We start from the raw sequence: 26,367 nt of genomic DNA on the forward strand, positions 1-26,367 counted from the left end.
GGGAGGGGCTGGGGAGAGGAGGAGGAGGAGGAGTGATGATGATGATGGTGCGTGTGTTCGTGTGTGTCTGTGCAGAGGGAAGGAATCCTCGCGAGATCAGGCTCCTTCGGCATTAGACCAAGGTCTGTGGATCAGTGCAGTCACTGCAAATGTGGGGAGAAGGCGCTGAATTCGTTGCCTTGTTTAGAGCGGGCGAACCCTCTGGTGGCGGGGGCTGGGGGGTGCAGCATCCTCATGCCACATATTGCCGCTAGCGTGCACGATCCGGCCGCCCCGCATGTTCCCGTCTTGAGAACGTGGCTGTGACATCCAGTTCCTGTTTCCCCTCGTTATCTGCAAGAACAAAAGAAATAGAGGAAAACATCACAGTGGCATTTTTACTGCACTGTTTGGGATACACCCAAGCCCGGGTCACACCTCACTGCAGCATAGAGGCAAACTGTGACACACACACACACACACTCACACACGCGCGCAAGATCAATATTGATTAAAGCAGCTCTTACTCTCAGTAGAGTATAGGCCTTTTCTGAACCACATATTTTGTGTGTGTGTGTGTGTGTGTGTGTGTGTGTGTGTGTGTGTGTGTGTGTGTGTGTGTGTGTGTGTGTGTGTGTGTGTGTGTGTGTGTGTGTGTGTGTGTGTGTGTGTGTGTGTGTGTGTGTGTGTGTGTGTGTGTGTGCCTGAGAGAAGCAGAGATGATTAAGAGGGGGAATAGTGTGACTCGCTGTATCAGTTTCCCGCAGACCAGCGTGCACCTATTTTTTATTTTTCTTTGGTTTGGTTTATTTCCACAGTGTGAGGGCCGTTGGCTTGATGGCGCTAGAAGATGGTGTCACACGGATCCAGAGTGCCTCGCTAAATGTTTAATGTGGCATGAGTGGGAGGCCATCAGAGGACAGGCGGGTGGGGCGGGAGGGAGCCCTCCCAGCTTCAGAGTTTAGAGGCCCCGTGTGTGTGTGTGTCTGCGGCTGCCTGCTCAGCACTCCGGCTCCGAGGTGGCACGGCGAGCAGCCCATAGACACACCGACAGAGACGAGCGGAATGGTGATTTCACTCGAAAATCTTTATGCGTGGTTGTCGGCGTGGGAACACAAAGTCGAAGCGCTGAGAAGTTCAAATATTATGAGGCCGCGCTATATCTGCGGTGCGCGAGCCAAATGAATATGTGATGGAGAGCAGCGAAAGGAGGCCAGCATGTGCGTGTGTGTTCATGCATGTGTGTGTGCGTGTGTTCGTGCATGCTGGTGTGTGTGTGTGTGTGTGTGTGTGTGTGTTCCGCGGAAGACAAACGAGCACCGTGCAACGTAGGCTACTCGCCCTCTCCTGCCCTCCTTTTGCTACGTGCTGACCCCTGCTGCCTCGCCTCCTCTTCCTCCACCTCCTCAGCCTCCACAGAAGTTATGTAACGGTGAACTCCTCAGCCCTTTGTTATCTCACACCAACCACACACTGCGCCTTGCCCGCCCGATGAGAGACGGAGAAGCAGAGGCGGGAAGAGGAGTGAGAGCACGGGAGGCCGAGGGAAGAGAAAGTGGGATGGTTTCAGCAGAAAGCGGCGGAGAAAAAGAGAGACGGCGATGCTCCCATCCATGTAGTGTCATCGTTGTGTACCGCCGGACTTGTTGGTTGGGCCCAAGGGCCGTTACACACCATTCATCATTTAACCGTGTGCTACAAATTAGACTCTGACTCTCCTCTCCAGCTGATTGTGACTTAGCAGTGACATGAGAAAGAAGAGCAGAGATGCATTTGCAATGGAAAACGCACATGAAGATAGCAGCTATTCACATGTTCCTATGCCACCTTGCTGTGAATAACACTCAGCACTTCTTAAAATGGCAAAAAGATGTTGACACTCTCACGCGACCCAGGCCCATAGAAAATTCTGATTGGAAAAGCTAATAGAAAGCTAATAGAAACAGGTTGAATAGCAAAATCGTTAGAGCCTTTGTCTTTTTGCATGGTGTCATTTGAAGCTTGCCGGGAAATTAATGCTATTTTCTTGCTGCAATGTTTTATATCGAGCCGAATAACAGATCTTTTATTTTGGCAAGTTGTTGTGGAAATGAACAAATGGTAAACCAGTTTAGTCAATCTTTCAAACTTAAACATATAGGCCAAACACTTGAACAGTAATGAGGCAAATTCACTTTAATTTCCAGAACGACATAGACTATAAAAAAAAATGAATTGCAGAGAAACCAGGTAGGATAAACTCAAATTGTTCTTACTTCACTCTGCACCAAAGACTGTTTATAAAAAGCTGTGCACACAACATCCATTACACAAACAATGGAGACGTGACAGTGTGTTGTTAAACAGTTTGAACAGGAATCTCAAGACAGAGTAGCTCTGGAACCTGACCACAGGCCAAACAAACAGGCAGGTTAAGAACGTGTCCTGCGCTAGTCGTTTATAACTCCATGCCTTTTGGAGTCACGACCTCTGTGGCAAACTCTGTAGGCAGGATAGACTTGTGCAATCAGCGCTTCACTCGCTGTCGTACATTTAGAAATGACTTTTCATTTCTACTGACTAATGAGGGTGAATACGCCATCTGTTACATCATCAAACCGAGAGGGTGCATGGGGCCCAGAGCTGAGTCATGACTGTCCTGTTCCCTCATCACTGTTTTGGAGAAATAATCTGAATGGGGAGGGAGAGGGGAGAAGTGAATGAGGAAACGCTCCTTGTTGCTTCAGCAGATACTGTTGTGTGTATCTGTGTGTGTGTGTGTGTGTGTGTGTGTGTGTGTGTGTGTGTGTGTGTGTGTGTGTGTGTGTGTGTGTGTGTGAAAAGTGGTTGGTGCTGCAGATGAAATGCTAGTGACATCTTGGTGGTCAGAATAAATAAGTGATGGTAAATTTCTGAATATCACACTCTTACTTTACTTAAGGGCACAGCAGCAAAGGAACTATGATGTAAAGAAATATATATATGTAAGTATATATGTAAGTATAGCTGAATGATAATAAATATCATATAAATGTATTAAATGAAACAGTGAAATAGTAAATCAAGAATACACATAATAACAAAAACTTTAATTACATCACAAAAAGTAGTCAGCGAATTCAATTTCTACTAGAGATTGAGTTTGAAATCTGGACTTTAGAGGTGCATTCAGTACATGGCTGTCTCCATAAGAGGTCAGTCAAGTGGAGATATTGGCTGTCAGTTTTACTATTGTTATTATTTTCAGCAGCATCTGCGAAAGGATTTAACAATAAAACAACTCCCTATAGCTCGATTAGTGCTGACCTAATCAACTAATATTAAAATAATCTGCAACTATTTTTGACAAACGATTGATGTAAAACTGCATAAAAAGGGGATCTTTTAATTTGGAGTAGGAACAACAATGGGTATTATAAATAAGTAAGAATACAAGTAAGAAAAAGACATCCATTACGAACCAGTTACAAATCTAGTGTTAAATGGGCTTAAAATATGTTTGAAGTACTGATTTAAATACATTAAAAAAATACAGAATCTCAGGGCCATCAACTAGAAACTAATAGGTGATGGTTGGAAGATATCAGAACAGAAGGAGTTAGGGGCTCTGTAATGAAACAGAAAGTTGTGGGTGAAAAAGTTATTACTATAAAATACTCTTAACATCATTTCTAAATTTCACCGGCATGCAATGAATCAGTCAATAACTTCGGTCAATCAATTACTTTGGGCGTTGGATTCGTCATCTGCCTCCATTGTTCTGCAAATGTGCTAGAAGTGGACTCTGCCTCCACCATCTGTTCACAGCAGGTAAAGCTGCAGCATGGGAGCATGGAAAAGAAAAAACAGCAACCTTTGCTCCTCTAAGAATGCAGCTGTTCAATGCTTTCTTAAAATCATTGATCCACACACTTAGAAGAAGTGTATTGCATTGAAAAAAACAAGAATAGCACCTACTAATTACCAAATAATCCTACACACATGTCTAACTCTTATAAGAGAAAAGAAAAAAGAAAACATGAATGATTTATGTGCTATTTGGTGTTAGATATATAGATAGATACTGTAGATAGATAAATTAGCCTAATTACTAAAAGTCTGTATACTAGGCATGCCAACAAGTAATTTTATTTAAAAGAAATATAATAAATACCCTCTAAATTTAAAATTAAATCTTCTTATTGTGCACCAGATGTGTGATTTAAAATAAATAATAACAGTGTATTTTCTGCCTCCAACACGAAAGGCAGAAAATCTAAACAGGCTGTTTTATTTTATTTAAATGAAACTGAAGGTTACACTTCCGAAAAAACTAAGAGTTGCAGCTCACACAAGGACTGTGCACACAGGAAGCACCGCCTTCCGTTTTTGTCACCATCACATGGAGGTTTGATGGTTTCTTTTTTGTACAGGATCTGTTGCAAATACTTCTCACGAGCAGCTGCGGAAATGACAGCCGTTACCCAAACCACTGCTGAAGCAGGTAGGTCTTTTCTTAATGAATAGTTCTGTCGCTTTGACTGATCCCGTGTGTGAAAGAATGTTGTTTGTTTTTACAGTTTGCCCCACCGAAAGTGTGCTGGGAAGTTTACCTCTCAGATGAAGACCGCTGATGAGGAGCATCGATGAACAGATCACGGAGAGGATGTGAAAAACATGGAGGAAAAGAGTGCTGCTGATGAAACAGATGAGGTTTTGCAAGGTGAGAAGGTCAAATCTAGAACCAGAAGGGAACTCGGTGAACACATACTGTACATCCCCCAAGGCAGATTGACCACTTTACTGCCATATTTAATTTACATAATGTTCATTTAAGGTAAACCATCCTCTATAATGAAGCGAATAAAGATCACCTTGCTGAAAATACGTATTTTGATTTTGAAAATATGGATCATCCAGATCTGCACAAAATGTCACCTGTTCATCGATACGAGCACTCTATGAATTGATTTTTAAAAGATCTGTGGATCATTTCTTGAGAAATTTAAAGCAAATGTAATAAAAAAAAACATCTTGATCAACCCCTGATTGGCTCTGCACCATAAATGTTATGGGTTCTTCCTTGGGTTGTGCCACAACCCTCCACGAGATTTCATGGAAATCGGTTGAGTAATTTTTCCGTAATCCTGTGGCTTAAACACAGATGAAAACATAACCTGGTGTAAAAATACCAAACACTGCAAGGAGGTGGATCCAGTGCTAAGACAAGATTTGTCAATAACAGGGAGTTTTAAGAACTCAGTTTTACTCCAGCGATCATTTACTACGATACATTTTTCCATCTCAACCAGTTGAAGCTGAGTTTTCTTGTTTCTCTCAGGGTCACTTCCGTCTATCCAGGATCTGGGTCATCATTTACCTCCGCGCATCTCTGCTCAGAGTGGAAGCATCGTGGTCGCTCCCTCCATCCACAATTCTAACATCGGAAACTTAAACATCACTATCACCTCAGTTAGCCAAGGTATATACACACAGTATGAACAGTGAATGTAAAAGATGAGGTGCGGGCTCTGCTGATGTCTTATTTTCTTCCTCGGCAGGCAGTACCCTTCGAGCACAGAACCAAGACAACTGTGAGTCTCTGCAGGCCCAAAGTGAGTAACCAAACCTGTCTAGGAATTTGACATATTCACACAAAAGTATTAATCCTGAAAGTGAAATGAACTTGGAAACGCATTTTCACAGGTAACAAAGTAGCCGAATGTCAACGGAAACTGCGAGAGACGCTAAAGAGGAAGTTCAGCCACCTGTTTGAAGGGCTCACAGACAAGGAAAACAAAATACTCCTCAATAGCATCTACACGGAGCTCTACATCAATGAGGGAGGAAGTGCCGAGGTCAATAAGGAACATGAGGTGAGGCAGATTGAGGCGGCATCCAGGATGCATGTGGACCAGGAGAAATCAATCCACTGCAATGAACTCTTTGCTCCTCCACCAGGACCACACCACCACAATATCAGAACGGTGATCACGAGGGGAGTGGCCGGCATCGGAAAAACGGTATCCGTCAATAAATTTACTCTAGACTGGGCTGATAAGATAGCTAACACCGACCTGGAGTTTGTGTTCCCCCTCGCTTTCCGAGAGCTGAATCTGATGACAGAAAAAAACTACAGTCTAGAGGAGCTTCTCAGCGTCTTTTTCCCTGATACGAAAGACACAGGAATCTTCACTAATAGTAAACGTAAAATGCTCTTCATCCTGGACGGTCTGGACGAGAGCCGCCTGCACTTGGACTTCCACGAGATTGAAATCGTCTCCGATGTGAAGCAGTCCACCAAAATGGCCGCGCTTGTGACCAATCTCGTCAGGGGGAAACTGCTCCCCCTGAGTCTTGTTTGGATCACGTCTCGCCCAGTTGCTTCCTGTCAGATACCCGACGAGTATGTTGACCGGGTGACCGAGGTCCGGGGGTTCAACAACCAGCAGAAAGACGACTACTTCCGGAAGAAAATTGCAGACGAGAGCTTGGCAAACAGGGTGATCGCCCATGTGAAATCCTGCAGGATTCTCCACATCATGTGCCACATACCAGTCTTCTGCTGGATGGCGGTGAGTGTTCTCAGGAAACAGTTGGCGATGACCGACAGTAAAGACACGCCAAAGACTCTCACTAAAATGTACATACAATTCCTGTCTTTGTACGAGCAGACCATGAAGAAGAGGTTGCCTGGAAGACGAGAGTCAAACGCTGATGTCCGAGATAACCTCATCTCGCTGGGCAAACTGGCCTTTAAAGGGCTGGAGAAGGGCCGCTTGATCTTCTATGAAAAAGATCTCATCAAATACGAAATAAGCGCTTCGCAGGCCTCCATGTTCTCAGGAGTCTACACACAGATCTTCAGCGAGGAGCTGTCAATAGGCGAGGAGAAGATGTTCTGCTTTGTGCACCTGAGCTTGCAGGAGTTTTTCGCCGCACTGTACGTCTTCCTCAAGTTCCACAATGACAACGTCAACGTCCTGGTGAAGAAGTCGTCTGCCTCGAGACTCTTCCAGTCCCGAGACACTTCAGAGCTCATTCTCTATAAGGAGGCCGTGGAAAAGACTCTGAATTGTGAGAAGGGACATTTTGACGTCTTCCTGCGCTTCCTGTTGGGCCTGTCTCTGGATTCCAGTCAGACCCTTTTGCAACATGTAATGACCAGCAACAGAACAAACCAACGGACCAGAGCAGAGATCATCAAACACATCAAGGAGAGGATCAGGTCGAGTCCGTACACAGACAGGTGCCTCAATCTCTTCCACTGCCTCTACGAGCTGAACGACCACTCGCTCGTGGAGGAGATTCAGAGCTACCTCCGCTCGGGCCATCTGAACAAAGCCAAACTGTCCCCTGCACAGTGGGCCACTCTGGTGTTTGTCCTGTTGACGTCGGAGGAAGAACTGAGTGTGTTTGAGCTGAGCAACTACAGCAGGTCAGAGAAGGGACTTGTGAGGCTGCTGCCTGTTGTCAAAACAGCTCAAGTGGCAAAGTAAGTGTTTTGATGAAAGTCTACTTGGTAGAGCACATACTGTTTGCAAAGGCACAGCAGTCCTTTGAAATTCAACCACGCTGCACTAAAGACTGTAGTCTTGCCCCCTGGTGGCTTACCTCCTCCATGTTAGTGGATAGGAAATTGAGCAAACTCAAATAATTGAAGTTTGTGTCAAATAAAAACATTTTCACGCTGTTTTCTGTCATTTTAGGTGTAGTAAGGACACCTGCTCACCCTATTCTGAGCTGGGGGGGGGGGGGGGGGGGCTAAAATAGAGTCTGTCTAGCCAACAGAATATGGATGAGGGCCCACTTCAGGCAATGACGTTGCCTTCTGGCCTTTTTGTGGCCCAGACAGATTGGATGTGAGCCTAAAGTTGCCCACTTGTAAAAACAATAAATGTGGCCCAAATGTCCCTAACCCTAACCCATATGGTGCTCCAGGCAAGTTGTAATCTGGATGTGAACCTAAAGTGGAACATATGGTAAATGGGAAATATGACCCAGATAGTACAAAAATTGTATATATTTGGAACCTATAGCTCACACAGACATGGCAAACAGGAACGGGCAACCAAAGTGCCATCACTCCATGCTGTGTGTGAGCCGGATGTGGAATGTCCGGGCCATATCAAGGTCAAAACTGTTTTGCAACCTGGGTATCATTTCTTTATTACATTATTGACCTCTCCTCTCGCCTTTTCTATTCCAGTCTAAAATCATGTAATCTCACGGTGACCTGCTGTGAAATCCTGGCAAACTGCATCGGCTCATCTAAAATTAGAGATCTGGACCTGAGCAACAACAACCTGACAGATCAAGGGATTATACTGCTCTCTGCTGGACTGAAGACGATCAAACTGGAGACACTGAGGTCAAAACCCGACATGTTTCTTTCTTTTTTACTCCAAGGTTTTTTATCTGTGAGCTAATGGTTTTAGACTTTCTGTCTTTTCTCTGTGCTTTTAGACTGAGGAGCTGCAACTTGACTGATCAATGCTGCAAAGCCCTGGCCTCATCTCTCAGCTCGGCATCCTGCCAGCTCAAAGTCCTTGACCTCACTGACAACGACTTTCAGGACGCAGGAATCTCAGTGATCGCCGGTGGACTGGGGAGTCCTCATTGCAAACTTGAAGTACTCATGTGAGTGCCCTCGAGTGAAATTCCATCCCAGTTGAATTATTTAAAAGGAGCGTACAGTGCAGAGCCAAACATTCAGACTCTGCTCGCTGCTGTCATTTGTGATGGAGATCAAGACGGATAAAATGTCTCGGTGTCTTCTCTCGAAGTTTGTCCCTGTGCGGCGTGACAGAAGAAGGCTGCACTTACCTGGCGTCTGCTCTGAACTCAGCCCGTCTGAGGGAGCTCAACCTGAGCTACAACCACCCAGGAGACCTGGGCCTGAAGCTGCTGTCTACTCTGCTTGACGACCCACAATGCAGCCTGCAGAAACTCAGGTGGAGTCCACTTAAGAGCCGGAACAAGGAATATGTCATTCAAATCCACCACAGAGCCCTGAATTGATAATAGCAAACAGTTTTTATTTTATTAAGAGAATGTTTATTTCATGACTTTACGGTAAAAGTGAATGTTGGCCAAAATATAGATTGTTTTTAGCCTGATATCAGTATCAGTCTAAACATGCAATATTGTTCAGGCTCCGCTATCAACAGTCAAAAGTATTAATTATACCTCCAGGGGTGGAAGACTGGGGCCAGGGGAGCACTGGTCCAGGCTGATCTGATTTGCCCCCTGTCCTATCATTAGTCTTAAGAAAACAAAAATCACATACTTACAACTCTAGGAATGAATGACAATTTTCGGAAATGTGTTGAATTATGTGTGTCTTGCTCAAAGTCGTAGAGCTAACAGTAAACAAACAATGGCAGTTAATGTGCATTACATTTCTTCTACATCTGTTTTTTTTATGTTTTAGTGTGGAAGAGTGTGGTGAATCCAGGATTCAGCCAGGTCCAAAGAAATGTGAGTGACCAGCACTTTGTGTTTCTACTTCGTTGTTTCCGTCTTATCTCATAAAACAGCTCCGGGTAATATTTAACCCTGACAAACATTTCTGTTGAATTGAATCAGATATCACCAAACTCAGCCTGGACCCAAACACAGCACACAAAGACCTGGCTCTGTCCGAGGAGAACACGAAGGCGGAGCGTTGGACTAAGCAGCCGTATCCCGACCACCCCGAGAGGTTCGATTTCTGGAGACAGGTGTTGTGTCAAGAGGGACTGAGCGGCCGGTGCTACTGGGAGACAGAGTGGAGCGGGAGAACTGTCATAGGAGTAGCCTACAGACGTATGTGCAGGAAGGGAGAGGAAGCCGACAGCTGGTTGGGCCGGAATGACTCCTCCTGGGGCCTGAGCTGTACAAACGATGGCTTCAGGGCCCTGCACAGCACCACAAACACCGCTCTGACCATCACCCCCAGCTCCAACAGAGTAGCAGTCCTTCTGGACTGGTTAGCGGGGACACTGTCGTTCTACCTGGTCTCCTCCCGTGCCTCACTGACCCTCCTCCACACCTTCCACACTTCCTTCACTGAGGCTGTCTACCCAGGGTTTCAGCTTGCCTGGGTGAGCGCCACAATCAAACTGTGCTAAAAATCACCAGGACATAAATCATTGCTTCATATTCCTCCTGATCTCAGAACCTCCTCCTGCTCTCTACACTGAAAGGTTCAGTGCATGCAAATACAAAGTTGAATTATTGCACTGTGGTTGTCATCCACCACCATCAAGTGCAGTTTTAGAGCACTAAAGTTTTCACTGTGACCTTTGACCACTGATAGCATCTGAGTCCAATTGACAGCTGGACAAAATTTGGAGGAATTCATTAAAAGCACAATTGAGATAGAACATGTTCCTGATATATCACATTCATCTGTCCGTCCCGTCACATCCACTTGAGAGGTACTGGAAAATGTTTTGTTAGGGAAAATTGTACACTAATGTAAATGTAAAGAGTAGAACAATGTGAAGTTAATATATGTACATTTGTTATTTCTAATAAAGGCTTTCTCTCGGGGAGACAAAGAAAAACCAAGAGAGAAACAACATTTGGAGTTTCGTTTTAACCTCATTTTTATTAGCATTCCCAAGAGGCCATGAAAAAAACAAATCAAGGAAAAAAAAGAAATTAAGATTACAGTCGAGACAATGGGTCAAACTCAGTCAACTTAAAGATGGAACAGAGGGCGACACACACACACCAAATGAACACAAAAAGTCAAAGTAAAAGAAAAAAATTAGAACGGAAAGTGATAAATGAAGAACACGGACATTAATCTCATTGGTAGATTGTGTGTGTGTGTTGGCTGATCCCTCTGTTCCTCAGAAGAAATTCACCAGGACCGTCCCTGCATTCACTCTCACACTCTCTCTCTTGCACACACACACACAAACACACAGATCACAAAGCCAGTCTTTATTTCTCCGGTAAAAGCCATGATTTTAAATTTAGGCCATTTTTTTGACAGGGAAACCAACCATCAACAAACCACAGCTGCTCAGGCAGGTCTTTAAAATTGTTATTTTCTTATTAATTCTGTACAGATTATATATTTTATTTACACACTGAACTCAGTCAGTGCAGAGGCAACTCAAGGTTTGCAAACATGAACTCATGTCTGTTTGTCAGCCTTCCCTCGGTTTATTTCTGTCGACTTGAAAATGCATTTCTATACATTTTAGGACATCAAAACTCTTCATTACCATGGAGTCTGCCGCACTACATACCATCAACAGACAGTATTATCCTCAGTCAGAGGATTCTCCATCGCCGTCATGCTGAGATCAAAACTTCACATCCTCCTTTTTTCCCCTCTCATTGGTTCTTTTGTCCTTTATTCCATCCCTGACATTTCCCGGTGCTGCATAGACTTCAAACTCTCCCAACAGAATCATGACAGTGATTTGAAATACACATCTGGTTTGCCCGTGAGTAAACGGGGGGAGGGGGGGCAAGATGTTTCTGCCTTAAAAGAAAACCCAACCGAGGCCGATATCAAACCAATCTTCATTATACGAATTACCGTAATGACACTGTTTTCGGCGCACCTTATTTTTCAGTGGATCTGTCGACACAGAGCAGATTATATTCTAAATGCAGGTGAAAACTTGCCAGCTGTTCATCTAGGTGCGTAAATTCACACTTGAACCTTGAGCCACATCGGGAAATAAGAATCGGGCAGCAGTCAACTAATCCTCACATCTGGACACAAACAAACATGATGATTGGAGGAGCATGGGGAGGGGGTACTAAGGCCATGATTAAATGGGAGAAGAGACAGAAAGAACAGCATTTAATGTGTAATTCCATTTTGTCTTGTATCTAGTTGTCCATCACTCTAATTGGATTCAATCATATAAAAAGTGTTTGCTATCTAAGGGTCATTTATGCACCCAAAACAGCCTTTCAGTGCTAAAAATAAGACAGTACACCGACTACAGTCAACACCAGCCCCCTCCATCGCTCATTTAATCTGTTGCATACATGTAATTGTTCACTTGTGTATATACATTCCCCTCCCTCTTCACTTATTCTGCTCCTGCTGTTAGGGCAGTGGATTACAGGCAGAGAAATCCTCTATTGACATCACATCCTCCCTCTCTCCCCCCCCCCTCACGCACACTCACACTCACACTCCCTCACATGATGAGATCCGCCAGCTGGTCTGTGGCAAACAGCGACGAGAGCTTTAGTTTGTTAGGCTTAAAAAAAAGAAGATGATAAAGCGCTTTCTTTCTCTCATGATGAGTGGTGAACCAGGTGGGTTGGGTCAGCGGTGGGCAGGGGTCATATGGGTGAACAAAGGGAAACTCTGAGGGGGAGGGGGCGCCTAGCTGAGAAGCTGGCGGATCTCCTTGTGCATGTGACACAAGAAGTCCACGTATGATGCTCCCCCGCTGGCGCTCTTGTCCTCGACCAGGAAGTGCCTGAATATCAGCTCGGCTTTGTCTTCCTGTTTCACCACCATCAGCTGAGAGGGAGAGATGAGAAGAAGTGTAAGGAAGAGAGGAAGAACATAGCAGGCAGGTGGAAGGCTGGGAGTCGAACATTTGACTGAGGGAGAGAAAAAGAGAGCACTTGCCTTCATGTATCGTGGTCGCTGTGCTCGGAAGGACTCAATTATTTCTCGGAGTCTCTGAGAGAACGGGTTGTCCAGCTCTGGTAGATTTACCTGAGAGTCGGAGGACAGACATTCAGAGACGTCAGATCACACTTTAACTGACAGGCCTGAATCAATATCACAGCAGTGCTAATAATCTTCCAATAATTGACAAGAGTTGAAAGTTGCTATGATTTACAAACATCACAAAAATGTCCTCATTAATGGAAAATCAATAAGAATTGACGTTCGCTTTTAATTACAATTTGTGTGGAATCAAAACAACAACAAAATATCTCTCTGATAAGTTTCTCACCATGCTCGGGTCGATCTGGCTGAAGCTCGGCGTGCCAAAGATGTTGAGCAGCACCTCCTGCTGAACGCTGGCTCCCACCCACAGGAAGAGGTGGAGCCCCGTCTCCAGGATGTATACTCCTCCCTTCGACAGCCTCTCCTCCGAGTCCCTCACTGCCATCGGCAACGACTCGCTTTCAAGCTTAATCTGGAGAAACAAAGAGATGTAACACTATTAGATGCCATCTGCTGATCAAACTTCTGTTTGTGTCTGTGTATGTGTGTGAGATCTCACCAGTGGCAGTAGGCGGGGGTAGAAAAAGACGTGGGTCTCTGAGACGTCCATGCCGCTGATCAGCTGCCTCAGGTAAGCCCGGTCGTCCAACGAGACGTCGGCTCCCGGCAGCAGCACGTCGCTCTTCAGCACGCAGTTCAGATAGACGGGTAACAGCTTCATGCACTCTGGGAGAATCAGCTGGAAAATACACAGATACAGATTAAGATTACAGACCAGGGTGCTGCTTCAAATACGTCATGACATGTGACCCTGTGATTAGGAGACCATGAGATTTAGATACTTCTAGGATCTAGGACAAACTTTTCTAAAAGGATCCTATCTTTTAAACAAAGTAAACATGATGTCAAGTCCTGAACCAGAAATATTTGTGTGGATCATTCTTGAATTAACACAGCACAAAACTTAAAAGCAGAGCAGCAAAGTGGTGAATGTGATGTCAGCGGAATGTGAGGGTGCTGATGGTTTCCGTACCTGACCAGCCGATGACGGGCTGGCACAGTTCTTCCGATAGCAGGCCAGAATCTGGGCACACTGATTGATCAGAGTGTCCCTCACCGCCTTAGTTTGGTTGGTCAGGACGCCCCGGAAAGCTGTCGAGCACACAAACATAAACCGAAACAGTCACAAAGAATGAAAAGTATAAAATAAATATATTACTCTATTGCAATGATCTCTTTAAAAACAACAAACTAATATATTCATGAAGCTAATTATAATTGGAGACTAAGACATAAGGAGTTTAACATCTTCCACTCGTCTTTACCCTGGTGATTTAGCAAAGCCTTGATTCGTATTACAAGGCTGCATATCAATGAAGAACAGCCCGAGTGTTATACTGTTGCTAACTAGCAGCTCCTCGGGATAATCTTATTGGCTTTTAGAGCTGTCCTCACCATATTTGGAGAAGAAGTTGATGATTGTGTCTGTCTCACAGTTGCGATAGAGGTCAGCCAGCTGAGAGCAACAGTTGACAGCCATGTTATGGACGCGGAGACGCCTTTGTCCACTGCAGCTGGTGTACAGCACGGCACACTGGGGGCAAACAAATGAGGCAGATGTTTCTTACACGTGAAAAGACTTTGTATTTGTTGTTTCTAGAGTATTTAAGTCAAAATCGCTGCTTAAAAACACTGAGGGTCCACTCTTAAATTGCTTATTGATCAATGGTTTTTATTTATTTGGTGTGCAAATATTTAATTGAAAACTCAAAATAAAATGTGTTTTTGTCACAAAGATAAATGTGCACACCTGCATGAGTGCCCCTGTCTCCTCGCTGAGCTTGTCATCGTGTTTGAACTCGACAGTGACGGCCTTGTCACAGTCCAGGCCTGCCAGCTCCACATCTGTGGTATTACTCATGAAGAATGAGCCGTAGAAGTCTGTCGCTCTGATACCTGAGGGATAGGGGAGGGCGTGGAGTAAAACAGGGCAGGAGATTGTCACATTTGTTTCAATCTGACTATGTTTTTTTGTTTGGTTTTCAGCTAGGGAGTGACTTACCTGTGCTGGTTCGCACCCTCATGACGGCATCAAACCCTACTAGTTTCTGAACGTCTCGTCTTAGGTCATTCAGGAATCGTTCTTGATCAGATGGAGCCTGGATAAAGAAAACAAAAACACATTGAGAAACGAAAGCCTTCAATTCATCAAGACTCAGTATATCATGAACAGCAGGCTACACTCAAAACCATGGATGAAAAAAGCTGCTGGAGCTTCAGGGTTAGACTGAAGGAAGGGAGAGAGTGATTTCCTCTCACCTGGAAGTAAGTGTATTTGTAGACTGAACCTCCGGTGGAGACGGGAACCACTGCTAACGTGGCAACATCCACAAACTGGTTCGGGAAGAGGAAGAGATCTACGCAGCAGCCCTGGGCCACACACTCCTTAGCGAGGGTATTGTAGAAGCCGGCCTGAGGCTGAAACAGAGACTGAAGAGGAAGGAGAGTCAGCGTGAAGGAAGTGAATGCGCGATACATAACCAAAACATTATTCAAAATAATTTGTTACGTTGAATTAAAGAACAACTTGCTTCACTCATGTTTACCTTCTCCTTATCCGTCCCAATCAGCTTCTTGTCTTCTCTGTTCTTTAATTTACCAGGAGCCTCTGCGATTGGCAGAGAGGTGTGGAACACAAACAGCTTTCCAGCACAATCTGCAGCCTGAGAAAATGACACAGCAACATAGAAATCATGCTCTTTACAAGACAAGTATCATGTATACAGACATATTAAAAGCAGACCGGTTTGATGGTTTGTTTAATAATTTGAGCATTTCTAATCCTCAAACTGTAAATGATTTATCAAGCAGTTAAAAGACTTTCCAGGCTCTCCCGAGTGCTTACCTTTAGTGCCTCCAGTCCTGCCTGGATTACAGGTCCAAAGACCGTCTCTGTCTCCCTGGTGTCTGCAAACATCTCTGGGATCTGGTCCAGTAAACTGGAAAACACAAACAGCGTGTGATTAAATCGGATCAATTTGACTGTCCATAGAAACCTTGAGGATTTGTTGCAGTGCTTTGTGTCCCCGCCCACCTCTCGATAACTAGCCGGCTTTCGTTTACGTTGACCAGGAAGCCATCGAGCAGGGGAACAAACATGTCCGACACATCTGAAACCACCAACATCTGTGGCTGGGCCAGGCTCGCCTTGACATTGTAGAAGTGCAAAACCTTGTTGTAGGTGACGAAACCCACCCGCACTACAGAATCCGTTTCTGGGTTCTCCCTGGACACAGACACAACGGATGAGATGGGAAAAAGGTCAACATTTGGTCACAGGGTACAAATGAGTATAGACTAACTGAATTATCTCATTTGCTTAAATCATATTTTTCCTTTATCAAAACTTTTCCTATTTCCCCCCCTTATATTTTTGATTAATTCATTTCTCTTTATCTCCTCACTCTATTTTCAGTCTTTCATCCTTGCTCTAATTTCCTCATTCCCTCTTTCGATCATTGCAATTCTTCCATCAGCCTTTTCTTCACTGGATAATCCCCCCCCCATTTTCTTCCATTATTCTTTCCCTGCTTCTAGCAAATGAGCCTTCCCTCTTCTCGTGTGTTACCTGGGCAGGTAGTCGAGAAGGGTCTTGAGTTCCTGGCAGACGATGTTGACCATGCCGCTCTTCACAGCGTTGTAGGACACATCGATGAGGAAGATGTAGGCTGGAGGCTGAGGGAGCTTATTGTTCTGTTGAAGTCCGGACAAGACAAAGTATGAAGATGCGGGTAAATAAGGGTAAAATATAATCACGGTGGAACTTCCTTTTTATTCAGTTTAATGGGTTGTCTCAGAGTTACATTTTTTATTCGATCAATAAATAGTAATCACTGATTTAATCCCAGAATAAAACCAGTTGCTGAGTTGGATCGCAGAAGCAATTCTATGTTAATCTGAATCCTAAATCATGTCTTATTTCCGTCAAGAACACAGCTCTACCATATTAATAAAAAATGTACACAAGATGAAGTGATGCAAAGATATGATATATTACAAAGCCTTTAAATATTCTCATGGCTATATTTAGCCACGACAATATTTAAACAGAACATTTAATATCATTTGCAGATCAGCCTTGGCCTTTTGTGAGTGCACCATCTCATCCATACCAATATCGATTCCTTACCCATCAAGATAACAAACCGTTTTGTTAGCTTCATTGAATCATTTCCAAACTGACGCCCATTAAATAAAACAGACACCGAGCCAATTTCACTGAGACCCAATTGAGACCACAGGCGCTGCTTTTATCAAATAATTGGATAACAACTGACTACACATCTAATTAATGTAGACCAGTCTATGCTGATATTTCCTCTGCGGTTATTGTTATTCCCGATATCTTCGTTCATTATAGCTTCATGCGTACCCGTTTCTGAATTTCTGAAACAAGCTTCTATTCCAAAGATTTACTTCTGCAGATCCTTGAGAAAACAATCCATTATGGATACTTCACCTTGGTACCAGGTCTTACCTTACAGTAGTCGACAGTGGCCAGGAACTCGTAGCTGCCCAGCGAAAGCTCCGGCCTGTCATAGCAGTCCACCCTCTTACCAGTGTGGTCCAGATGCTGGAAGTAATGTTGAGGCACTATGGGAAAACAGTGGAAGGATAAACAAAGCATATAAATACTCTACCAATTATAAAGACATGTATTTCTTATTCATTAACTGACCAATTAAATGAACACAAACTCACCCTCTGTGACACAGCTACAAAACCCGCACTGGAAGCGGCGCCCACCCTCTATGAACTGCATGTACGGACACATGTAGGCCTTGCAGCGGTTGCAGCGGATTGGACCACCCTCGCCATGGTCCACCAGGTACGGTGGGGTCTGTGCCAATGCGGTTCATTGAAAAAGAGTCAGGGAATCATTATAAAGCAAAGATAGTGATTTCATCTAAAAACCTTTTATGGACAGAATTACTGAAACCCGTCCGATTTAAAATTTACGACCTCTCTTCCCTGCAGATGTTTTTCCTGCCAAAATGACATAATATTAAACTACTCCAGTCTAGATACTGATGAAACAAGGTCATGCAGTCACTCCAAGCTCTACGATTTGAGACGGATTATCCCACTGACATCATGGGTGTTTCGTGGTAATAATTACTTATCGGGCATTGCCCTGAAAACTAATCTTTTTTCAAAATAAGCTCAGAGTAAAAGCTGTATAACTGTTACGGAAATCTCAGTAGAAGATAAAGTTGCAGTCGAATGGAATACACAGGGTGAGATACAGAGGGAGTTCACTGATATATCAGAATAAAACTACAATCTATCCCAGATACCCCAAGGATTTGTGACAAGGTAAATCTGGACAACAGAATTAATCATAATATTACAATATTTCACAATTGTCAACAAAGTCCTTCATATTCTGCACCCTGCTTGACTTTAAATAATGTATTTCTCTTTTTTGCTTTCTGATAGCATTCCAATGGACTCACTTCTTCTCTTATCATGCAATAACATGTAGCCACATTTCAAATAAAGTCCTATTTAACAGGACTTCATGTACAATATTAGAGAGACGAGAGCTTGGAAGGAAGAGGGTCTCACCTCATCTGGTGGCAGTGTGGCGAGGGGCTTGATGACGGCGGCCAGGGGCACTTGAGACTGCTTGGCCATATCGGCTGTGCAAGGCATATTGTACGCTGTACAGCGAATAAACCTGGGACTGGCATTACCTGGACACAGACACAATTCTTCAATCAATATCACAATAAATACATGGCAATAACCTGTTTTGACATGTACCTAAATGAAGAAATTAGAGGACCTTTGTGAATGAATAACATTTCCTCAAGATTTGGAAAAATTAAAGGAGTTAGTATGTCTTAAAAGAAAGGAGAAGCTACCTTGGTCTTTGACCTGAAAGTTGGTGGTGACCAGCGGTGGGGCCTGACCTCTGACCCCTGTAGTGAATGGCTCGGTGCTCTTAGCCCTGTCATCCTCTATTACCTGGATCTGAAAGGGAGAGAGGGGAAACAAGGTTTCTAAATCAAAAATCGTTCGCATTATAAAAACGTATGTCTGTTCACATAACACTGTCCCCGGGACTTACAAAGTTTAAAAGAGGAACACTTATTCAAGCAGGAGAGAACTTTCACACAACCCGGACACACAAACAGCTACTAACCACACAATGAAATAAGCCAACATCTGTGGACAAAAAATGCATAGTCAAGCCATGACAAAGATGACATGTGGTACAGATTCATGCTGAAGCAGCTTGTGTAGAGCAACACATAATAAAAACAGATCTAAATGACATCCCCTAGGGAAAAAGGGCAGGATTTATCAAGGCATGCTATTAATCCAAGGAATTGTGGGTAAATCAAAAGACTACAGGCCAGCATGCAGGGCATGGAAACAGATTAGGGGGGGGGGGGGGGGGGGGGGGGGGTGATGGCTGAGCTGCATAATCGACAAACTGCAAAAAACTAGACTGGAAATAATACATCAAAGTTAAGATTACCACAGCATGTCAACTGTAAAAAAAAAAAAAAAAAAGGTTATGAAGGAAATAATTTAATTCCAATGTTTTTGTTTAATTTACAGTAACTATTTTATCTGCTGCTGGAATTTATCAGCAGCAGATAAATGGAGTATATTTACAAAAGTAAGCAGGGTTTACCGAAGAATTGACATAACCAGCAAGTCTATATTGTTCTTATTTCTGACAGTTGTCATCTCTGACTGAGGGGTTTTGAAGGAAAGAATAAGAGGTGAGAGATGCAGGTTAGTGCAAGCGAGAAGAGGCGACAGGGATATAGCAGCGGTACATGGCGGGCACACACACAGGAAACTTACTGGGCTGGGGATAGCGTCTGGATCTATTCTATGTCTTGATTTCTGCACAGCCGGCATGTCAGACGTTTGCTTTACATTCAAAAGTTTGTCCAGCAAATTGTGCGAAAACAGGACAAAATAAAAAAATAAATACAGAGTGAAAAGTTTTTTAAAAAAGATTTGAGAAGAGAAATCTCAGTGATACTGCACTGAGAAGCAAGCAGCACTGTGGTTATTCAAACAGATACTGGTCAGTAGTGTTGATTATAGATCAGTGGGCTTCATGACAGTCAAGTGCATGTTAATATAAGTTAATATACTGGTAGTCTATTTGACACACATGCTGAGCAGCTCTACAGGTAGGAAGACTATAGAAGATCACAAACAAAGAGAAAATACTACTGTTAGACTCTGTGCTGCTACAGCTTGGCAGTACTCAGAGCAAAGGGGGAAATATATATATATATAATTAAATACATATATATATATTGACAGTTGGAGGAGAATGTGACTATCTGGGTTGGGTGAACACATTTTTATTTATTAGATTATTTATTATTTTTGGTATTGAACTATGATAGACATTCACAACACATTACTTTTTACTAACTTGTTACATGACATAATTACAAATCCTGTTCAATGTAAGGATGATATAGAATAATACTTATATAATTACTGCCCAGCCCTACCTGGTTAATGCAAAGTCATATACACACAGTTGCCACTTTGTTAGGTACACCTGTACAGTCGAACCCAAAGTGTCAACAGTAGGCATAACGCTGTGTTCGGGCTCTGTTGTAGTCGCCTGAGATGACCCACTTCTTCGTATGTGTGGGCATCTTATGGGCGTCTCTTGATTAGGTTTACAGAGTTTGGCTTTTGTTTATCAGAATAGTGTTTATTCAATTATATATTAATTACTAAGATCATAGCTGGTTGAGTGGTCTCACTGGACAATATTAGACTGATTGTTTCTATTTTTATCTCTTTAGTCACATGAGGGAGACAGAATGTTATAAATAGATCCTCTGAATATGATGGATTACAGCAAAACACCACTACTGACCTCATTGTTAATTTGAATCAACACCTCCATGAAGGAGTCAAACCCTGAACATGAAACGCATCGTAAAAAGGATCTATGACACATTCGATTGCGTTGAACTGTATAGGTGTATCTAAAAACATGGTCACTGAGTGAACAGTTCGTGCTGCAAAGTCATCTTTCCTCACAACAACCCTGTCTCAAAAGATTGTGTGATCAACAAATAGTAATACTACAACAAGTCGGTATGTGTCATAAATTAAGAACTCTGTAAATGTGTTTGTCTGCTCACCGGGCTAGGAATGGAATCTGGGTCAAGTCTTTTCTGTGCAGCTGGAGCAGGAGCAGGTGCTGGTGCTGGTGGAGGGGGTCCATAGTTTGGTTGCCCAGGATAAGGGCCTGCATAGCCAGGCTGAGGGCCTCTCACCTGCCCAAAAGCACCTTAAGAAGAAGAAATCAGCTCACCAATGGAAAAAAAAAAGTGACGGTAACAAGTATTAGCTTATAGTTAGCTACAGTCTCCTCACCATTCTGCTGAGGAGGGTATCCACCCTGCATACCAGGCTGAGATGGAGGCTGCTGCAGGGGCCCAGGAGGGCACGTCTGGCCCTGTGGTCCTGGAGGCAGGTGGTTGCTTTGAGCCATGGAAGTTGGAGGCATCTGAGCTCTGGGAGGAGACGGTCCTGAGTGATAAGGTGATGGCTGGGATGGAGGGGGTTGCTGTTGAGGAGGCATGGGGCCTGGGTATTGGCCGGGGGGAGCGGAGGTGGGAGGGGGACCAGGGGGAGGAAAATGTCCTGGTTGAGAGGAAGGAGGGGGTGCCCTGGGTTGGTATGAGCCCTGGCCAGGGGGAGGCGGACCAGAGATGAAGGCAGGCTGGCTGGAAGGTGGAGGTGCTGAGGAGAAGGGGGGCTGGGTTGGGGGGAAGGACTGCTGTGGTGGGGACCCTGGAGGAGCAGGGCCTTGGCTTGGTGGAGGCACAGGACCCGAGAAGGAAGAGGGAGGGAAGTTTTGTTGAGAGGAAGGAGGGGGCTGTGCAGAGGAGGTGAAGGGCTGTTGAGAGGCAGGAGGAACAGAAGAGTTGAATGGCTGTTGAGAAGGGGGCATTGGGCCTCCATAGTATTGCTGAGAAGTTGCAGGGCCTCTGGGAGTTGGCGGCTGGGTGGGAGCCGAGGACGCTGGTGGAGGGGCTTGTGTGTAGGCGGGCGAAGGTGCGGCAGAGTAGGCGGTACTGATGGGAAGCTGGGAGGAGTGAGGTGGAACTGGCGAAAGAGAGCAAAAGAGACAGTGTGTTTGTGAGGGACTACATGTATTTACAACAATAATTTTCAGGTTTCTATTGAGGTATGTCCACAGCACAGGCCAACTCATATTTAAATCAACATTCCAGTCAACTATAAAGCCACCCAAATTTACCATATCCTGGCCCTGCTGGGGTTGGCGGTCCAGAGTTGATCTGCATCCCAGTCATCTGGTTGGTGACCTGATGCATTGTTGGTTGAGGCCCATGGTGTTGAGGATAGTTGGGTTGCGACCCTGTCATGTTCAAAGCTCCCTGGCTGTACGGCTGAGATACAGGAGTCCTTGAAAAACAAAATTCATTGAAGTCGCATTTCTTCTCAACAGTACCCAAAACCTTTAGGCCCAAGAATCTTAATAAAAAGTGATTCAAAAAATATTACGTGGTGGAACATTTTAGTGACAAGAACAATCTATAAACATGTAACTACCTGTTCGGTGCTTGTGTCATAGGTGGGGGTCCATTTGGCATGTCCCCTTGACTGTGACTGTACTGATTATATTGTTGAGGCGCTGTGACTGGCGGGGCTCCAGATGTGGGAGGACCCCTGGCAGGACCTGAAAAGCAGAGACAAGCTATTAAACACAAAGACCATCAAAAGCAGAAACCTACTGCAAACAATCCTGGATCAGTTCTGATTTCAATCTTTCTGTTGTGACGAGATTACTGGCTATAGGAAACAACATTTATTATATTCCATATTTTCACAACAGTTAGGAGCACAGACAACATACTGATACAAGTTCTGTGCTGAGATGGTCAGTCGGTTTAATGGGACCAATCAAGACTGGAAATGAAAGCCACACCTGACATTTACAGGGATGTTTCTGGTTAGTCAGAAATAAACTAGCTTAACCCTTTCAGGTAGATCTCAGGAGCATTCATGTGAGGATTGTCCATAATGCAGGAGGCAGGACACAATATCTAAATTCCAATGCAGAGATCACTTGTTTTTGTTTATAGCACAGCAACCCCTGCGTTAGCGTGTATCACCAAAAGCTTGAATCTTGTCTTTCCAAGTTGACATCTTCATGCCTTCTACGTGTATGGCCCACAGTTTTTACTAGGGGGATGTAAGCAGAGACTGTTTTTGAATTGGAACATCTCTCACATGGGAAAATGTTTCTTGTTACTTCAAAACTTACGTAATAAAAAGTTTAGTAACTACTCAGCCATTAATTATAATAGTCTTAGGACATGGTGGCAAGAATAATGCCTGTATCTGCAGGAAGGAATTGATGATTTCAGAACAGTGTGAAATGAGCAAGAAAAACACAGGAGGCAGTTACCTAAGTCAAGAGGAGAGGAGAGGTCAGAGACTGGGGTGGCTGCCACAGCCTTAGAGGGAAAGCTTGTGAAAGGAGAATAATCTGAAATAGAAGAAAATAGGGGGAAGAGGGCGCAGACACAGATGTAGGGAAGAGCGTAAAGCAACAGTAAGGAATGAGAGGGCATTTGATATTTAGATTAGTATGCACAGCATCCGTGCTTTTCTCACACATACATGGTCAACCATATGGCGGGAAGCAAGGTAATTGGCTCTGAGGATGCTTGCAGAGCATCACAGTTTACCTGAGCTGTTTTCAGACGTGACCTTGGGTAAAATCAGGAGAATTGGCTACGGTGTTTACCCAGAGTTTGCCTTTCACACATGCACAACACAGCGGCAGGTATGGAGCCTGCTGCGGAAATGACGGGACTATGTGTACAGCACTCCGACACGTCATCTGCTCTTATCACCACAAACTGTCTTGACATCTTTGTCGGTGTCTTCTAGTTGTCTGACTCTACTTTTTCACCGGAAGACATGTTTTCCTTTAACTTCAGCTGGATTTCTACTGACTTTATACCAGGTGGCCAGGCAGATAAATCCCATAGAAACTGCGAGTGAGCATCTAACTCGAACATTTGCGCTCACACATGCACCTCATCCGCAGAAAATACGGAGTAGCTGCGGAGTCCAGTGCATGTCTGAAAGCAACTCTGGTGTCACTTTCTTTCACTCAGATGCATACTTGCTCAGAAGCTGCATTTTACCTTGTGGTTGAGCCCCAGGCTGGTAGGCTAAAGCAGGGCCGTTGTAGGGTGCATACGGGACAGGATATCCCGCATCCAGGGGAGCGTAGCCAGGATGGTTGTAGCCAGGCTGGGGTTGGCCGTACGGAGAGGCCATTGGAGTGTGCTGGTTTACATTCATCCTCTTCAGTTCATCCCTAAATCTGGAAAGATTGTAAAACAGTTATAAAAAGACTTGGCACCAGTATGGGATAAACTCACTTAACCAGTTTCCAAGATGGAAACTGAGATTTCACTGCTGAGACTACTGTGAAAGTAGATTATGATGTTTTCATGATTTGCTAATAGAAATTGCCATTTACATGTTACAGGGCAGAGTCTGACTATGAATCATGTCAACATACATCCAGTACATAAAGCGCTACACAACCCAGGGGCATGCCTCATAAAGCGGTTGGTAACTGCTCTATGTCACAATGTGATAATGCAAAGAAAACTCAAATAGGAATGTATTTAAATGTGTCTATTTTTAACTGCAAAGTCTTATTGAAGTGTTGAGTCGTCTAGTTTAGCTGAAAGGTCCTTGAGCTGTGCTATTGTCAGATCTCTGTGAGGAAAGATTTGGAGGCAGTTGTGAGAAGACGGGACAGTCGCACACTGAGCAGTTCATAACGCACTTGAACTAACAAACAAAAAATGTACAGCTACACAGCTCTTAGCTCTCAAGGTCTCCAGTCAGTAACACATGCCACTTTGTTACGACGTTACCATTTCCTGGTTGAGTGACAACACCTTTATTGGCTTTTTGTGCCACACCCACAGATTGCTCCTGGCCACTTAACAATTCACTTAACACACAAGCTGACCAAACTTACTGTTGACACAAGTCACTTCAGCAAAAAATGTACAGCAAACAATCCACTAGACATGTGATATTGTCTCAGTGAAATCAAAAGCCTGATATGATGGTGACACTCTACTGGACTCACGCATCTGCCTGAGATAAATGTTTAACAGTGAAGTTAGGACAGGCCCCCAGTGAGTGGCTCGACTTACAGGCTTGATCAGTCCTTCCTCATCACATGTCAAGTGTGAGCCTCGCTAACAGACACAAGAGTGGAGTTATGTATTCACTGAGGCTGGTGGAGAGTGGCCTCACCTGTATGACAGGGTGATGAGTATCAGCTAACAGACAAACACGAGCTAAACGAGCGGGGCCTTTGAATAATTCAGCAGTGCAGGTGCCATAACGAGAAATACAATCGCTGGAGCCTCACAGCTATTTCGTACGTAAGGCCTGTTGAGTGACCCACATCGGCTCTCCCTGGCCGGGGTTGCAACATCACGGAAACTGGCTGGCTGGTTTGGAAACCCCGAAGGACACAAACACACCCAAGATTAACAAATAAAGACCACACGCTCCGTGGTAGTTAGGTGTGACAACAATACAAAAGCTAGAGAGCCCAGCTACAAGCTAACAGGAGCCATCTCAGTGCCGCATTAGCATTAGCTCACTGGCTAGCTGACATTTAGCAACACAACATGTCAGGCAATAAACCCTAAACACAACCCGGTGTAACGCGCGGTGTGGCTCACAGGCGCTGGTGTAAAAACAGCTTTCGTTAAATACACTTTACGGTGGTGAGGGTTTGGTTCGCTGGCTGACGCTGGCAGCCGGTCAACCTGAAACACGATGACAGCAGCGAGCGGCTGAATCAGCTGTGGCCGGGGATAGCCACAACCGGACCTAGCAGCATTTAGCCTAGCAGCTAAATGCTCCAGGTACTATGATGGGCGATGCTAGCCGTCCGTTAGCATTAGCTAGCATGAGCTAACCGCATAGAATCCCAAGCTCCGCCGTCAGTAGTCGGAGCCGGACGGGGTTATGAGCCTCATTAATCGGCCTCGAACAGAAACCTACCCCCGAAGTGTTGTGAATAGTAAAGGCTATCCTCTGTCCGGGGCGAGCTGAGAAACCCGGCGGCCGACAAACTCGTAGGCAGACGTCGTCCCGGGCTGTTCGTCACTAATCCCGTCTCTCCTCGGTGTCAGGAGCGGACATTCAGCGGAACTGCTGCAGCGCTGTGCCACGTCCACATCCGGACGCCGTAGGGGGACTTCCTCTGTGTTCACCTCCTCTGCTGCACCGGAGCAAAATACAAGTAAAGATCCTGGATCACAAATCCCTTAATAGACTGTCATCAGGGAGGAGGAGTTAATCCAAAGGAGTGGACGAGAGGAAGAAAAAAAAACAGTAATGAAATAATACTTTTAATATATGTATATGTACATAATAATAAAAATAAAATGAAATGAAATGAAATAAAATTAAATTAAATATAAAAAACATTAAATTAAATTAAATAATTATTTCAAATTAAATGAAATATAAAAACAAATTAAATAAAAAATTGGGGGGAAAAAAAATGTGTGCATATCCTGCGCAGAAGCCCAATGCGCACCTCCTGCGCAGAAGCCCATTGCGCACCTCCTGCGCAGAAGCCCATGGCGCAGGAATTGCATGCGCAGTTTTTTTTTTTTTTTTTAAATTTAAAT

General features: G+C 44.3%; 2 protein-coding genes across 5 annotated transcripts; one reads left to right on the forward strand and one right to left on the reverse strand.

Annotated features, from left to right (window-relative positions):
- The first annotated feature begins 4,313 nt into the window (after positions 1 to 4,313).
- Positions 4,314 to 10,504, forward strand: LOC133975969 (NACHT, LRR and PYD domains-containing protein 3-like). Its single transcript, XM_062414017.1, has 10 exons — positions 4,314 to 4,441; positions 4,518 to 4,660; positions 5,279 to 5,419; positions 5,499 to 5,552; positions 5,644 to 7,432; positions 8,147 to 8,308; positions 8,404 to 8,577; positions 8,724 to 8,891; positions 9,371 to 9,417; positions 9,526 to 10,504. The coding sequence occupies exons 2-10, from the start codon at positions 4,615 to 4,617 to the stop codon at positions 10,047 to 10,049; spliced, it is 3,105 nt and encodes a 1,034-aa protein (XP_062270001.1). The 5' UTR covers positions 4,314 to 4,441; positions 4,518 to 4,614; the 3' UTR covers positions 10,050 to 10,504.
- Positions 10,505 to 10,511: 7 nt separating this feature from the next.
- On the reverse strand, positions 10,512 to 25,951 carry sec24c (SEC24 homolog C, COPII coat complex component). Of its 4 annotated transcripts, XM_062414011.1 has the most exons (25): positions 25,733 to 25,951; positions 23,833 to 24,014; positions 23,085 to 23,165; positions 22,226 to 22,352; positions 21,912 to 22,078; positions 21,023 to 21,757; positions 20,788 to 20,936; positions 19,469 to 19,537; positions 18,514 to 18,622; positions 18,215 to 18,342; positions 17,348 to 17,486; positions 17,124 to 17,239; positions 16,215 to 16,339; positions 15,681 to 15,872; positions 15,492 to 15,585; positions 15,193 to 15,309; positions 14,906 to 15,076; positions 14,649 to 14,745; positions 14,397 to 14,542; positions 14,042 to 14,180; positions 13,620 to 13,738; positions 13,146 to 13,325; positions 12,873 to 13,058; positions 12,539 to 12,628; positions 10,512 to 12,427 (listed from the first exon to the last, which is right to left on the reverse strand). In XM_062414011.1, exons 2-25 carry the CDS (start codon positions 23,990 to 23,992, stop codon positions 12,287 to 12,289), a joined length of 3,777 nt encoding a protein of 1,258 aa, XP_062269995.1. In that variant the 5' UTR covers positions 23,993 to 24,014; positions 25,733 to 25,951; the 3' UTR covers positions 10,512 to 12,286. The 4 variants fall into 4 exon arrangements, with proteins under 4 accessions (XP_062269995.1, XP_062269998.1, XP_062269997.1 ...); XM_062414014.1 differs by lacking the exon at positions 23,085 to 23,165; XM_062414013.1 differs by lacking the exon at positions 19,469 to 19,537.
- Positions 25,952 to 26,367: the final 416 nt, after the last annotated feature.

Source organism: Platichthys flesus, chromosome 20 (assembly GCF_949316205.1).
Source record: "Platichthys flesus chromosome 20, fPlaFle2.1, whole genome shotgun sequence".
Taxonomy (NCBI): domain Eukaryota; kingdom Metazoa; phylum Chordata; class Actinopteri; order Pleuronectiformes; family Pleuronectidae; genus Platichthys; species Platichthys flesus.